Genomic DNA, 16,804 nt, shown 5'->3' with positions numbered 1-16,804 from the left:
GGGTATGGTTCAGTGGTAGAGCACTTAGAGAATTTGTGAGGCCCCTGGGTTCAATGTGAATGTGTGTGTGTGTGTGTGTGTGTGTGTATGTGTGTATGCAAAGTCGTGAAGGAAGTCTCTTGTCTCACAAAACATCTGAAACTGACTAGAATACAAATAGTATTGGCATGATGTTGAGAGTACATACACCATGGTAGGCATTTAGCATGAATATATATAGTTTATATGTACTTTGAACACATATGTACATGCATACAAACATACACACATATGTAAAGATTATATATATAATTTTTATTTATTTACATTCCTTGAGATAGGAATTCAGATATCACATGCTGATCTCAAACTTGATATGTAGCCACAGCCAGCCACGGCCAATTCTTGATCCTCCTAACAATAACATATATTTAATTGGTCAGCTCCTTAACTAGATTGCCTGAGAATGGGAATGAAATGTGAGTTTCCCTTCTCTCTCAAAAAAGAAGCCTCAAAACAAGACATTTGGTGGGGGGGGGGGGGGGAGGTAGGGATTTGGCTCAGCTGGTACAGTGCTTGTTTGCCTCGCATGCACGAAGCTCTGGGTACTGTCTATCCCTAGACCTTCAGAGCTGGGCAAGGAAGCATCTTCCTGTAATCCTAGCACCTGGGAGGTATGACTGGGAAGACTGGGAGTTCAGAAGCAACCTTGGCAGGAGAATGCAACCTTTGGGGGAAAGCAATGAGCAACTTGAGGGGCTTAGAAAGGATCTCAAAGGGAAGCGCTCACTCTGCTCTTGGAGACTTGGGTTGCCTCCTGCATATATACCAACGGGGGTGCACTGTGCCCAAGTCAAAATGATGCCCATCAGAGCGGGAGTGCTGTGTAAATGTCTCCACCAGGCATCTCATGCCTACCACGGTGTACCTCCGCTCTATGGCCTGCCAATGCCATCTGTAATTCATGGGCCTCCTCCTGAGACCTTGTCTTTTAGCAAAGGGAAGTCACAGAGCCAGAGGCCTCTCAGCTCTTCTAACCCGCAGGGGTTAGATAGGCAGCTCGGGTCTGGTCTACGTGCCTGGTGTCTGCCCATCTCTGGCCCCTTTCCTGAGGAATGCAGTCTCCGCTAGGCCTGCCTAAGGCTCCTGCTGGGAGCGTCCACCCCACTTCTCATTTCCTCCATTTGCAATCACTATTTATTTATCTTTGGATGTTTAAGGAAACAGAGCCTGCCACAGGGATTGACCAGGGAATCTAGTGAAGGAAAGCTAAGAAAGAAAACTAGTGTCTGCTGCCATCAGGCCAGGGAGAGAAGCTGCTTCCCCGCAAAGGAGGTGGGAGACAGCTCCTGGACCACAGTGGAAGAAAAGGTACCAGGCACCCCAGCAGATCCAAAGTGTGGTCACCTAGCTGACGCTGGCAGCAGTTCTGCCCCAGCCCTGAAGCTGGCCTGCTACCTAGCAGCGAGGGCTCCGCTAAGTTTGTGGGGAAACTGAGGAGGCAGCACCCAGGTCCTCTGGCTCCAGCCTTCATTTCAGTTGGCATTCAGTACATCTGTCACCAGCTACCGGCTGTTGCTGCTGTTGCTTTTTGAGGCAGTGTCCACGGACACTTCATTCCCCTCCCTGTTGTCAAGGTCAGATCCTACCCACGACTGGACCGAATCGTTCCTTCTCATGCCACAGTGCGCATTCATAGACAACAGACAAGCAGGACCCAGTAGATTCCACTCTCCTAGGTGATGTGCACTGTGAAAAAGTCAAACAGCTAACAAAAGGCATTGCCTGGCCTCGAAACCTAGACTGGGATGTCCTGACTAGGTCGCCCAATTATAGATCCGTGGGCCTTCTCTTATTTTCCCTCTTTTCCTTTAGCATTTCCCAACCCCAAACACACACACACACACACACACCACACCACACAAGCGTGTGTGCACTGACAGGAGGCTAACTCAGTGTCTGCCTTACCCTTTGACCTCTCCTTGGCCTAATGACATGCACCTCCTGCTGGGCAAGGTCACTGCTCACGGGGTAAGGTCTAAGGCCTCCTTGTCTCAGGCTTGTGTCCTCCTGCTGTGACCTCACTCGAAATTTGGGAGTGGGAACAGTACTGTGAAAGTCAACTTTAGACTGGCCCGTTGTGTCAGAGGCCAAGCAAAACCTTAGATCCTGAGCAAAGCTCAACCCCGAACACGAAGCTCCAGACACCCCAGGCCAAGCCTGAATGAACTTCAGCAGAAGTCCTGTGCACAAGGGTGTAGGCAGATGAGAGGGTTTTGTGAAAGTGATGATTGCCTTCGAGGTCTGAGCTGGGTTGTGGAAAGAAAGGGTCCTGGCCAGTAGAAAGAGTCGAGATGGAAAAATAGTTTTGGTGCAGGGAGAATGGGAGTGGGTGGCTCTTCAAGCTGGCTTCTGGGCTTGCACTTGAAGGAGGGCAGCTGCCTTGCTTGAGCATCGGGCGGCGCTAGGGCCTCGCAGAGTGATGAGGCGGTGAGGGAGGCGGGCAGGAGCTGGCGGCTGCAGCAGCGCGGCGCCGAGCTGCCCCCATCCATGGCACGGAGTTGCGGCGGCGGCGGCAACAGCAGCAGGAGCCAGGCGCAATCCGCTAGGTCTCAGCGGCGCGCGGAGCGAGCCTGCGACGCGCGGGGACCAGGCTCCCATCGGCTCCCAGCGCTGCGCTGAGACTCAGGCCGCTCCGCCGGTGGCCACCCGAGCTGCGCTGTCAGTGGCGCCCGCGTCCCGCCGGGCCCCGGTGCTCGCAAGCCATGCCCCCGGGGCGACGCAGCGGGGACCCCGAGCCTTGCCTCCGCCCAGGGCCCCCCGCCCCGCCCTCGGGCGCCCGGGGCTCCCTCTGAGCACGCCTCCCGCACGCCCGGGTCCCTCCGGCCAGCGCGCCGTCTGGCCCCTGCGCTGTAGGTCCCCGCGGGGCGATGGGTTGATGGGCGCCGGGGGACGCAGGATGCCGGTGCCGCCCGTGTGCCTGCTGCTACTGCCGCTGCTGCTGTGTCTTCTGCTCCTGGCTCCCGGAACTCGGGGTGCGCCTGGCTGCCCGGTCCCCATCCGCGGCTGCAAGTGCTCTGGGGAGCGGCCCAAGGGACTAAGTGGTGGCGCCCACAACCCGGCTCGAAGGAGGGTGGTGTGCGGCGGCGGGGACCTCCCCGAACCTCCGGACCCCGGCCTTCTGCCAAACGGCACCATCACCCTGTGAGTACCCTACCCTGTGCTGGGTCAGGACAACGAGTGGACCTAAAAGCAGGGAGGGGGACGATTTTGCCACTTGAGAGACTGGGTAAAGTCTGAATCCGGGCATCAGTCAGAAAACTTGAAGTAGGGGTAGGTTCGGAGCTTTGGGAATCAGGCTGTGCCCCAAAGAGAGAGGCACCGCGGAAGTCCTCTCACCTGCACAGGTGAAGTGCGAGTGGACGCTGGAGGGACATCCGTGTTGCTTGTCCTAAGTGAGCTATCACCAGCATTGCAGTCTTAAGGGACCCTGAGCTGGGTGGGAGTGAGTGGGAAGGCTGATTGATCGGGGCCAGGGACCCCCTAGGTGGCAGTGATTCTTACTGAGGCTTCAGAACCCGCACGAGGGAGACCCTCCTAGACTCAGCTGCCGAGTCTGGACCCTTAACTGGGATAACTGAGTCTGCGGTGCCCCGCCCCGGGCCTGCGGAGCGCTGCTCCAAGCCGGGCTTCATTGGGCAGGAGGAGCGTGAGTCCCGCTAAGCCTATTCTTGGAATGCTGAAACTTCTGGTCTGAATGACCCTCACCTCCCTCGTCCCAATTACCTCTTGGGCTCTCTCCCACTGTGAGCATTTGGGAAGTGAACTTGGGTTGAGCAACGGGTCCCGGCCTATTCCTTTACTCCCCCTGGAAATAATAATGGCCTTGAATGTTTATCGATTGATTTAATTGCTCAAAGATTTGGTAGAAAAACCTAGCGGAAAGGGACACGTGCCTCCGGGCCTCCTTCCACGGTTCTCCTTTCAGCTGGGGCTCGATCCAGCCCTTGCTTTACGAGCCACTAGTGCCTGCTCCTTAACTTAGTCTCAAGTTCCAGCAACCGCACTAGGAGAGCCTCCCGCACCCCAGCGGTTTCCTGTGCCGGCCATGTGCTCCAAGCTCCACGCACGACGTGGAGTTGAGGGTCGCGCCCTAGCGGTGGCTCCTTACTTTCCTGTTCAAGATCCAGCCTAAAACCCGCCTCCCTTTTTCCCTGTCATCCTGACCCCGGAGGCACCCGTTTCTCCAACCACCCCTCGCCCAGAGCTGAGGCTGGCTTCATCTATTCCGATTGTCCCCAGAACAATACAGTAAGTCCTCTGGTGGGTTCAGAGGCTGCCGGCTTCCTGGCAGGACACAACTGGTCAGCTTGTGATGTTAGCCAGCTGGCCTGCATTTTCTCCAGCTGGGGTGTGTGCATGCACACGCCTGTGCGCCTTGAGTGGAGGAGGCATTCCTTCCCTCTCCCGCTTCGATGCGAGTTCTGGGGAGAATGGCCATGGCTGCTCAGGCTTTTCACAGCAGGTCCCAGTGTCCAGTAATGCTTAAGGGTCCTAGAAGGCTTGGGCACGGCCAGCCTACTTAATTCAGGAGGGGGGAGTTTTTTTTGTTTTTGGTTTTTTTTTGGTTTTTGCTGTGAGAACTAGCTGGGCCGATGTTTGTGATGTTTGTGTCACACAGCTGCATGGCGATGGTTCAGCTGGGGGTGGAGGTGATCTGTATAATCACACATGCTCCCGAGCCTCTGCACACTCACATGTGTGGGAGCTGTCTCTTGTACGTCTGTTGGCGGGGATTAGGGAGTCCTAACATGGTCAAGGCAGAAGGAAGGGAGGGGAAAAAATAGAAAAGTGGTTTTGCAGTACATCTTAGAATGATTTGGCAACTAATGCTTTCCAGCCATGGCTAATTCCCATCGACGCCACTCAAAGGAGGGAGACCAATTCTTGGTCATGTATCAGGGCAAAGTAGCAGCAGACGCAACTGACTTTGCTGCCCCAGCCTCCAGCCCTTCCTTAAGGAATCACTCCCCTCCCCTCTCAGGTCATGCACCTAACTGCCTTCCAATACCTTCCAAAGAGACTGGTCTCCCACCTGGCGGGACAATGCAAAGAACAGAACAGGGAAGCCTGCTCATCCATCAGTCTGGACCTGGATGGAATCTGAATCTCCTCCCTCCAGATGTTTTTCTTACCTTTCCACATTTATGATCCTGATGGTCCCCCACCCTGGCCAGCAGCCTCTGAGTGCACCCCAGAATGCATCTCAAGATGAGAAAGAAGGGCTGGCACTGGTGGTGCCAAGAGTATGGAAACCCCCTTTCTAAGTGGGGAGTCATGCTAGGTGTGGAGGATGGTGACTTCCAAACCTTCCTGAGCTACATAGGGGAGACCCTGTCTCAAACAAAACAGAACATTCATTTCACCCTCTCTAACTCCTCTCTGTTCTTTTCTCCACACAGATTTTCCTTTTTTTTTTTTTTTTTTTTTTTTTGCTTGTCACAGGGGCAGGACTTGAGCCAGCTGTTTTTGCATTGTGGTGGTGTCCTCCCTCTCAGACATTTGCTACATTCCCACTGAAGACCTTCTCCCCTCCAGGATGGGTCCCCACCTTCCAGTCACAGGAACCCTCGAGATAGAAGCCTGTCAGACACTTAGGGCTAGGACTCGAAGTGCCAGATAAGGTCCCTGTCTGCTGGGGCGTGGGGGCGGGCACGGGCGCGGGCTTGAACAGTCCTGTTTACCTCGTTGAAAAATCCTTCCTCCGCGCTGTTATCTCAACCCCTGCCTTCTGTTTTTGTAGACGGCAGGTCCCCCTCTCCCCCACCCTCTGCTTTGTTTCCCCCATGGTGGACTTTCGTTTGCAGTTTTCCAGGAAAGCCGAGCTCTTGGCTTTCCTTCCTGCTCCGCTTCTCACCCCACCCCCAGCCTCACAGCCCGGTCTGCTGGGCAGCTGCGGGTACAAATGCCCAGAACGGGGAGCCTTTATGAGCCTTCTCTCTGAGGGGAAAGGTCCCCGGGTAGGTGGCTTGCAGTGGGGAGGAGTCTGCTATGAGCGGAGACCTCTGCAGCCTGGGCAGTGGCTGAAGGCCTGCTTTCTGGTCCTTGGCTCTGAGAGACCTAGAATAGATAACTGCAGACAGCAGTCTCCCCAGGAGGACCCCAGAGGACACAAGCCAGTGCCATAAATTCCTACTTCATCTGCACTGAAAAGGGTCTTAAGAGACCAGCAAGCCCGGGCCCACATCTCAAGGCTTTGTTGCTGATGCTGGAGAGATTAGAGGGATCGCTAGGTGGATCAGTTCGGATTAACTAGTAGAGTCTCAATGTTTCTACCAGACGAGGGTCTTGCTAGTTGGGATCCGGTGGGCACAGATTCTACATTTAAAATTCGTTTACCCCCCAGCAGGACCAAAGCCCTTTTAACCTGGAAACATTTTAGGCTGGGTGAGGAGGGGGCAGGCACGGGATAAGTCCTTGGTCATTTCTCCCAGAATAGCAACCTGTTCAGCCTACCCCAGAGGCTCCAGTAAAGGGTAGAACGGGCTCTGCACAGATGTGCCCAACACTAGCTGGGCGCTCATGCTGGGAGTCTGATGGTCCTGGGTAGGGAGAGGTAGAGGGAAGCCCCTGATGGATGGACACTGTCCATGCTCCTGCCTGAGGGAGGCGACTCTTGTGTAAAGATCTCTCTTGGGACTCTCAGCTCTGGCCTGGGATTCAGGCAATGCAACCACCAGGATCTAGTTAAGAGATTGTGGGGTAAAGTGTGCCAACCACCAAGCACACTGCCTGAGGGCAGTGGAAAGATGCTGGCTAGAGGGGCGGGGCCCAGCCAGCCTCCCCACCCCCTTCTCCTCTACCCTCTTTCCCCCATATGGTTCTCATAAGGTCTGGGCTCCGAGACAGCGGCCAGAGGAAGTGGCTGTGTACAGAGAGCTTTTGTGAGCAGGGGAGGGGGAGGGGGAGAGTGGAGAGAAAGAAGGAAAGAAAAGAAGGACGAGGAGATGAAGGAGGTTTGAGTCTAGCACTCTCCTAAGCCCTGGGGGAGGGGGGTGAAGCTCTTATTCTCACCTCATGAACCTCTGGACCCCTTTGCCCATCCCGAGTGAGGAGCCAGGAGGAAACCCAGGTCATCCCTGACTCTTCCCATCTACCTTCAGGAGAGGCTGTAGGTGCCGGAGATTGTGACTGCCCCTGCTCTGTGGCCTTGAGAACCCCTATCCTTCAGACTCCCGTTGCCAGATATTAAGGTGCAATGCCTGGTCCTGTTTCAGGGGAGCCCTGTGAGGAGAGCAGAACCCCCAGGGTTTGGATATTATTATTTACTGCACTGAAGAGAGGGAGATCCCTTAGGCTGGGGTCCCAAAGACATTACATATACTTCAGCCCCAAATGGTACCAGGACATGTTTAGGAAAGTCACTAGAATGGGTCACCTGCCTGGATTAACCAAGATGTGCTCATGGACTCTCTGAACCCTAAGGTCCCAATCTGCGGGCTCTTGTGGGATTGGTGAAGGGCATGACAACCTCATTGGTGGTGGTTCTGAGAATCTACCCCTAAAGTGCAGGCAAACTAGTCTAATATGAACCTGCTGTAGGTTGACGCTTGCATTTGAGGTCATCTTTTTAAGATGGGAGACCGTTTGTAAATGTACCCTATACGTGTGTCATTGGGCTAAGCTCCTCTTCTGTTTCTTCTAAGTTCATCTAGGGCCTTCCATTCAGTTTAGCCCCTATCTGCTTCCTCACCAAAGCCCAGAGAGGGTAGGGGAGCTCCCCCATTGTCCCACGGCTTGCCCAGAAGTGGGAACTCTCCCATCACCCCTTAGGGAGAGGCCGCAGAGGGAGGAGAGGGGAAAAAATCGAGAAGGGAAATGGCCCTGAGCTGAGGGACCATCAGGAAGGGCCTCTGAGAGGGGCTGTTTATTTTCACTGCCCCAGCCTGGCTGCTCCGTTCTATTTAGGGCTCAGATACTGACAGGACGGAGTCGCCTCCTCCCCTTCCTCCCTCCTCTGAGGGGCCCCCATCCTTCCCAAACTCCAGAACATTCCTTTGCTTTCAGGACCGGACCACGGAGGGGGAGGGCGAAGTAGGGGAGAGAAGCTGGATTGAGCGGACACTGAGGTCTTACTCCCCCAGCCCTGGGAGTCAGGGGAGACAGAATGGGGGCACAGCAGGGTATGCAAGATGGATGGGTCCAGGTGAGGACAAGCTAAGGGGTGACATGAGGAGGGAGTTGTAGCCAGAGTGGTGGAACCAGACATCTCCCAGCTGGAAAGGAAAGGGGAGGAATGGGTGCCCCTCTTCCCCCAGCCCCCACAGCTACCAGGGCTCCTGCCTCCCTGGGGATTGTGTGGGGAGGCCCAAACCTGTGCTTCAAGACTGGAGGGAATGCCAGCCCCAGGGTGAGAAAGGCTGATAAGGGCTGGGGTTCCCCCCATCCCCTGTGCGGAACTCTGCCCTCCCCAGCTCACAAAGCCCTCCTCCACCAACCACATCTAGACCCCTAGGGCTTCTGACTCCCTGTCGCCTCTGCAGGTGACCTCAGAACAATCGGGGACAGAGGGAGGAACTGTGAGGCTTCCCAGGCCTCTCTGGGAGGCTTCCTGCTCTCTCAGAACCCCAGGTAGCATGACCCAGAGCACAGGGCACTAGAGTTTGAATGATTGACGGGGCTCTAAAAAATACCTCTCCCTTTCTATACTATCCCTGTTGAGACAGAAAAAGTAGAAAGAAGGTAATTTTTAAAAGAATGTTTGTTTTATTCTATTTATTTATTTAGAGATAGGAGCTCACTATGTAATACTGGCTAGCATAGCCTTGGCTGGCTGAAACTGACTGTACAGACCAGGGTGGCCTCGAACTCACAGAGATCTGCTTGCCTCTGCCTCTGCTTCTGACTCTCTGGCACTGGAATTAAAGGTGTATGCCATCACACCCAGTGGAAATGTTTTGTCACTGCCAAAAACTACCTTAGTAGCTGGATGTGGTGTGCCACACTTGTAACTCCAACACCCAGGAGGCTGAGGTGGGAAGATTGCCAGTTCAAGGCCAGCCTGGGCTACGGAGACCTCATCTAAAAACAAACAAAAACCTCCAAGCAGAGAGCTGGAGAGCACTTGCTGTTCTTGTAGTTGTTGAGTTGGCTTCCAAAACTCACACCCCGCAGCTTACAAACACCTATAACTTTCACTGCAGGGGGATAACACACTCTCCTCTGGCTTCCAAGGGTATCAGGCCTGGTGCATAGACCAGGTTGGCCTCTAACTCCCGCTGCCTCCAGAGTGCAGGTTTAAATATGTATGTCTTTAAAAACAAAACAAAAACAAAATAACAACGAAAGATTTCAAACCAAACTGGAACAAGTGGAAAGCCAGATAAGGAGCCCTGACCACGAGAGTCAGAGTCTCCCACCTGGCCGGCATCCTCAGCCCACTCCCACTTGGGGATGGACAGCTGCACACTAGGCTGGTCCAAGGACAGGCAGGAAGACTGGGCGTTATCTCTCTTCATTGGGGAAAGGGGCTCGCTCCTCCTAGTAATGGCTTAACCAATACAAGTGAGCTAGGAGACCACTGAGCAAAATACCCCACAGAGCACGTAAAGACACCCTGGTCCAGGAAGTGTAAAACTTTTGGTCTCTAAATCGACTCTCCGGGTCTCCCATCACCTTTCCTGAACCATCTACCAACAGTCTGCTGCATCTATGGATGAGGGAGCAGTGACTCCATGTAGCTGGGGAAAGGATGGATGTTCTGTCCTAGAGTTAGGGTGGGGTAGCATAGTGGGATAGGAATGGCTGGGAGAAAGAAACCACCTTTGACTTGGGACAGCTGGCTCTGCACTGAACTCCTTCCCACTGGGCATTCCCTTCCTGGGAGCTCTGCTTACTTCCTATTAACTCAGCCAGTGTCTACTCTCATCAAATCCCCTGAAGGAGGTGAGAGACACATGCTCTTTGTCCCGGGGACCTTATAGCCTTGGAGACTGAGAGGATTCAACTGTACAGAACTGGGCAGATGTGGGCTCCAAATTAACACTAGGGAGGAGAGGGCGAGGGACTAACCTATGTGTAAGGATGAACACTTGATCAGCCAGTGTGCTGCTGCTCCTGCTGAGACAGGATGGCCAAGAACAGCCTAAGCAGCATGGTGAGACCCTGTCTCAGAAATCAATGAAAAGTAATAGCAAATTAATCCTTTGTGATTGATGTATTGACTGACTCTTAGAGTATCAAACCCAAGACCTTTTATACTCCCAGCTCTGTTTACATTTGTGGGGGGCAGAGGATTTCGAGACAGGGTTTCTCTTGTAGCTTTGGTGCCTGTCCTGGAACTAGCTCTTGTAGACTAGGCTGACCTCGAACTCACAAAGATCTGCCTGCCTCTGCCTCCTGAGTGCTGGGATTAAAGGTGCACACCACCACTACCGGCTTCTGTTTACATTTTGAAGAACTTTCTATCTCCACGAGTTTGGATCTCACTGTTAGGATTTTATATCATGGCAGTTGTCGGTAGTCCTTAAGATAGATTGAAAATCCCCCCTTTTCTGTCCCGTGCTTCTCCACTTTTCCAGCCCCCTCTCTATCCCCTATAGAAAATCTTGGTGTGGGTAGTTACAGCAGACACTGTTTCCTGTGTTCCAGCAAGAGTTCTGAGACCACAAAATCCTCGCCAAGTCCCCCTCCTCACCTTCCACAAACACCTGAAGCGAAGCACTTTGCGGTCTCTGCCTGGAGATTCAGTTCTAGAGCACAAAACCGTCCCTTTCCCATCTCAGCCCAAACACCTCGGTTTTGCCCACTCCTTCCCAAGCCGCATGCCGTTGTAGCGATAGAGGAAGGAGACCTCCAAGACAAGTTAGAGGGAAACCAATAAGCAGGAGGCAGGATGAGACAGCGGCTCTTTGGTCTTGGCCTTGACCCATGGCTGTCTTTGGCTTGCTCTGTGTCTAGGTTAGGGTTAAAGGTAGTGTCTGGACAGGGCTCAGCCTGGAAAAAGAAGATCCACCTGAAGTCATTCGGGACAGCCTGGACAGGCTTCCAGCCAAGCAAAGCAGTGCTAAAGCAACTCAGGAGCGGGCAGGGCACCGTACATGTCCTGGAGAGAGAGAAAGAAAGTCATGGAAAGACCATATCCTTCATCCTTTAAAAAATAATTTAACTTTATTTTATGTGCACTGGTGTGAAGGCGCCAGATCCCCTGGAACTGCAGTTTCAGACAGTATTGAGCCGCCATATGGGTGCTGGGAATTGAACCTAGGGTCTTCTGGGAGAGCAGCCAGTGCTCCCAACGACTGAACCATCTCTCCACCCCCGTGACTCTAATAGCCTTCATTAAACGCAAGACTTATTACTCACTGATAAAGGTTGACATAATGATAGTCATGCAAATAAGACATTTGTCAACTTCAAATCCATAGCATTGATTCATTTTCATTCATTCATTCATTCATTCATTCATGCTGGGGGATCAAATGCAGGGCCCTGTACATACTGGGCAAGTGCTTTATCACTGAGTCACACACCCAGCACAGTGTTTGTGTCCTAGAGGCACTGGTTATTTTTTAGGTTCCAGGCACTGTAATTAGGCCCTGGAAATACCCAGAAGCAACTGAGCTCCATCCTATGGAACCATCTGGGAGCGCTGGTTTGGCCTGGATGGGGCAGTGTAGCTTATCTGCAGGCAGACCAGGCAGACCAGACAACCTCCCTCCCCCTCACTGCTCAGCTCGCTATTACCACACGCAAGCAGCAGGCAATGGTGCCAGGGCTTTCCCCACACTCTACCAAGCCGGCGAGGGTCTAAACCACTGACGCTCTGGCCCCGAGGGAGTGTGGGTCCTCACTATCCTGTCCGTTGGAGCTAAGAAGGGAGGTTGACCCATAAACTGACTTTTTCGGGCACGTGAAAACCTTTTGGTGCCGGCACATGTTGGTTCCACGCCCCATAGAGCAGGGCCCACATGAGTCCCTTAGGGTCACTTTTGATGTGGGAGTGGTATCTGGTAAGTTCCTGTGGCTACCCAGAGGCCACACGGGCTCTCTGGGATGCCAACCACTCGCTCCACCGGCCTTCTCATTGGCCCGTGTCTCTCTTCACTCTCCTCCCTAAAATAGGACCCTCCGACCCGGAGAGGATTCTGGAATGGCCTTGGTGTACCCCATATTTGGCCAGATTTCAAACTCCGGAGTAGAGAAAGAAGAGGGGGCCCCAAGGACTGGCCCTCCTTCCCACTGAAAGTATGAACTGAGGGCAGGCGGAGTGGGTGGGGCCAGAAGTTAAAGATGCTTAGCCAGGTCTCAGTGGGGCCTGTAGGGTTAGTGCGGTTGGAAGGGATTCGCCAGACAGGCTTCCCACAAGGCAGTAGTGTGAGGGAAGTATAGCCCTATAGCCCCAGGAGCCATCCGACTGGGGAGTTTAAGGAGAGCCCACGCTGGCACCATGTCTGGAACAGCTGGATGGAGCTGTGGGGGCTATAGCTCCCTCCTCCACCCCGGGGCTGCTTCCCGGTTTTCTTCCCACGACACAGTTAACAATGGTGGGAACATTTTTCTTCCCATTGGATGGAGCTCGGCATTTTTGTCTTCCGTGCTCATCTACCCCATTTTCAGCTTTGCCACTTCCAGTTTTTCACCTGCTGGTAACATCTCCAGAACTGAGAGTATATAGCATGCACAAGACCAACCCTGGGTTCTGTCCCCCGCACCCATAAAAAATAAATTCCTAGGTCCACACACTTGAGGGAAAAAAAAAAAAAAGAAAACAAAAGCAAAACCCGAAGACACTCTCTGGATAATGCAGGTTTAAAGTCAAATTCCTTGGCCCACTCAGGGTAACTAAAGCAAAAAAAAAAAAAAAAATCCAATCCTGGGTGTTTGGGGGCTCAAACCATGTAGCCCTCTGCTGGAGTCAGTCAAAAGCGACCACTGCCTCCTAGAGAGGACCCATCAGAGAAGGGTAAAGAGTTGTTTGCCTGGTGCCCACCTTTGTGTGCGTGGAGACCGGGATCTCCACTTTAACATTCCACTCGAAATGTGAGTTTTAAGCTTTAGGAGATGGCATTTGTGCTGGTCAGGCCGGAATCTGGGTTGCAGCTGTCCCCAGCACAGAGGCAGATGGAGAAGGGGACCGACTGCAGGAGGCCTCTTCAGAATAGGGCGGGCCGTGGTCGGGAGCTGGCAAGGCTAAGAGATGTGCTGTTTCATTCTGGACTTCCTCATGGACTGCTCCCCACTTTTTTGTGATGCTCCTGAACCCTACAATGTTAGTCATGCCCATTTAGAGCGTGGCTGGTCTGAACTGAGCGTGCTGGTGGAGTACAATAGAAATTACAAAGCTTTGTTACACACAAATCAAATAGTTGATAATGTAGATAGATCACATATCGAAATGGAAAGGGTCTGGGTATGTTGGGTTAAATCAGATTCTATTAATCAGTTTTAAGCTTTTAAAACGTGGCTGATAGAAAATTTAAAATTACACATGTGGTCACATTGTATTTCAATGGGCCAGCTCTAAGTTACAGGTTTGGGATAAATGAGAGCGATTAGGACTGATGGCTGAAGGGCCTGGAAATGTGGGGACCCCATTACCGCTTATGAACCCCTCTGAACAGGATCCCTACCTGGAGACTCATATGCTCATTTTGGAAATTTGAGAGTATGATTTTTAAAAAAATTTTATTTGTTTTAGAATTCTGATTTCAATTCAATTATCTTCCTATATGTATCTATGTATGAATTTTTATATGTGTGTGAATTTATATATATATATTTTATATATAAGTTTTTATTATATGTATATGAATTTATATACCTATATAATTATTTGTTAGCAAGCATTTTCTGCTGCGCGAGGTGTCTCATGCCTATAATCCTAGTATGTGATAAGTAGATCACAAAGATCACGAGCTCCAGGACAGCTTAGACTGTGAAGTAAGATGTTGCCTGTTTCAAAAGAGAAGGAAAAGCAGAGGCTGGGAGGATTCTCAGTGATTAAGAGCATGAGCCAGGGACTGGAGAGATGGTTTGGTGGTTAAGAGTACTGACTGCTCTTCCAGAGGACCTGGGTTCAATTCCCAGCACCCACATGGCAGCTTACAAATGTCTGAAGATCCAGTTCCAGGGGATCTGACACTTCACACCAATGCACATAAAATAAAAGTTAAATAAACCATAAAAAAAAGGGCACTCTTCCAGAGGACCAGAGTTCAATTCCTGGCACCATCAAGTGGCTTATAGTGACCTGTAACTCCAGCTCCAGGGGATCCAATACCTCTGATCTTCACGCACCTGTGTACACCTGCTCACACCCGCACAACAGATGCACATAAGAATAATAAAATAAGAAAAGAAGAGGAAAGCAGGGCTGACAAGATGGCCCAAAGGGTCATGGCACTTACCACCAGGCCTGGTCCCAGAAGCCCTGTGACAGAAGGAAAAAGCCGACTTCTGCAGGTTGACCTCTGACATGAGCACTGCCATGTGTCCCGTGTTCACACACACGATACTTTTTTTTTTTTAAGGAGAATGCAAGGAGGGGAGGGAAAAAGACAGAGAGAGAGAGGAAAAACAGGAAAAGAGGGAGCAAGCCCATTTTGTTAGTCCAGGACTTCCCCTCCATTTATTTATGTGGGTGTGGAGGTCAGAGGACAACTTGCAGGAGCTATCCTCTCCTGCCTCTCTGTTGATCGTGGGGTCAAACTCGGGTCATCCGGCTTGGCAGCCTCTAGCCACTGAGCCATCTTACTAGCCCCTAGTGTAGGAATAAGAAAAAAGTGGGGTTTTTTTTTGTTTGTTTTTTAAGATTTATGTACTTACTTATTTTGAGATAGTTTTACTCAAGTAGCCCTGGATGGCTTGGAATTCATAGAGATTCACCTGCCTCTGTCTCCCAAGTGCTGGGATTAAAGGTATACACTACCATACTTGAACTAAAGACTTACATTTAAAAAAAAAAAACCACTGTGCCTTTTGCCTTTTTTTAAGATAAAAAAATATACTTTATGGTTTTGCCTACATGTATGTATATGTACCATGTGGGTGCCTATTGCCACAGAGGCCAGATCCCTTGGAACTGGAGTCTTGAATGGCTGGGTACTGGGAACCAAACCCAGGTCCACTGCAAAAGCAGAAAGTGCTCTTAACTACTGAGCCATCTCGCCAGCCCAAGATCGATCTATCTATATCTATCTATCTATCTATCTATCTATCTATCTATCTATCTATCTATCTATGTGAAAGCATCATTCCAGCCCCTGGCATCCATATACCCAGAGTCTGGAATGTTCCAGTGGAAGTTCCATCCCAAGCCCCCTCCCCTGGGAGTTGCCTCAGTCCAGACTCCGCCCCCTGAGAAAGTCCACCAAACGATGACCCCTCTCCAGAGATGCTCAAGACTCCCACAGGGTATTTAAACTGCCCCCCAGAGAACAAACACATGATTCTCCAGTCTTCCTTTCCTGCCTCCTCTCTGGGGAGCTGGAAAGCCATTTGGGAGCATTTGTATGCATTAAACCTGGACTTTTTCTAATTTGGTTTGATTTGGTCTAATTTGGATTATTGTGTCGGTGGAGAGGCTTATTGGGGTGCTGAAACTTTTTACTATCTGTCTAACCATCTATCCATCTTGAGAAAGTGCCCCACTATGTATCCCTTCAATGACCTGAAGCCTCAAACTCACAGAGCTCCACCTGCCTCTGCGCCCCCCTCTCTTGTGCTGGGATGAAAGGCATGCACCACCATACTGGCTAGTGTAGGAATTTTAATGTCAATGTTCTTCCAAGTGGAATCCTCAAACCTCAGACATTCCCCAGAACTCAGACCTGTTTCCTACTTCAAGACAACATCCATTTTCCAAGCTTGAGCCCTAATGTTCTCTGTGGCTTCTCCATTTGAGCAGGAGCCCTGAGCTAGCATCCTTAACCATCAAACAAGAAAAGGGGAGTTTGCTAAAAGGCTTCTTCATTTTTACAATGTCTGAGGTGCTTTTTGGTTTTCATTTTGTTTTTGCTATGTGTATTAAGATTGAATTCAGGGCTTCACACACATTAAGTACATGCTCTATGTTCTTCCTCTGAGCTGTAGCTCAGTTCTGCCATGATGTGCTTTTTTCTTTTCTTTTCTTTTCTTTCTTTCTGTTTTTTTTTTTTTTTTTTTTTTTTTTTTTGAGATGGTTTACGCTGTAGTGGAAGCTGTCCTTTAGTTCCTGAGCCTTCTCTCTCAGCTTCCTGGGTGGTAGTGCTTTTGGAATATCAATATGGAGGGTGTGTGTGTGTGTGTGTATGTGTGTGTGTATGTGTGTATGTGTGTGTGTGTGTGTGTGAGTGTGTGTGTATGTGTGTGTGAGTGTGTGTGTATGTGTGTGTGTGAGTGTGTGTGTGTGTGTGTGTGTGTTTGTAGCATTTTAGGAACTCCAGTAATTTCCCCTAAGTCATTCTTCTGCTGGCAAACATCCCCCGTGTCACCCTTGGAAGGACTAGTAGACTGTACTGAAAGTTGGGAGTGCTCGATTATCTGGAGGCAGAAGGAAGATGTGAGGTGTTTACCCCTTTCCATTGATCTAGAGACACCCCCTCTCGTCTTGCCTCCATCCTCGCCAGTGTAGGGCCTGGGCTGTAGCCCAGTGGTGGAGCGTTTACCTAGAATTCCAAAAGTCCTGGGCAGTTGGGACCTGGGGGTCCTTCAGAGCCTCCTTGGGTCACTCCCTCCCTGTTGCCCTCCCATGAGACTTGGCGGGTGGTGGGGCTCTTTGACAGCTCTTACATTTGGTTCCTGGCCCCTTTCCTCTGTATACTGTAGAGTACAGAGGCTGCCTGCT

At 51.3% G+C, this 16,804-nt stretch overlaps 1 protein-coding gene across 1 annotated transcript in view; it reads left to right on the top strand.

Annotated features, from left to right (window-relative positions):
- The first annotated feature begins 2,492 nt into the window (after positions 1-2,492).
- Adgra2 (adhesion G protein-coupled receptor A2) overlaps positions 2,493-16,804 on the top strand; it is a 39,235-nt gene continuing 24,923 nt past the window's right edge. The window contains exon 1 of the mRNA XM_041673765.1: positions 2,493-3,183. Within this exon, the coding sequence (XP_041529699.1) occupies positions 2,918-3,183 (266 nt within the window). The 5' untranslated portion in view covers positions 2,493-2,917. The remainder of the gene's footprint in view (positions 3,184-16,804) is intronic.

Source organism: Microtus oregoni, unplaced genomic scaffold (assembly GCF_018167655.1).
Source record: "Microtus oregoni isolate MIOR12 unplaced genomic scaffold, Mior012 000024F_ref0000369, whole genome shotgun sequence".
Taxonomy (NCBI): Eukaryota; Metazoa; Chordata; class Mammalia; order Rodentia; family Cricetidae; genus Microtus; species Microtus oregoni.
Note: the sequence above shows the minus strand (reverse complement) of the source record. Positions and strands in the feature narration are given on the sequence as shown.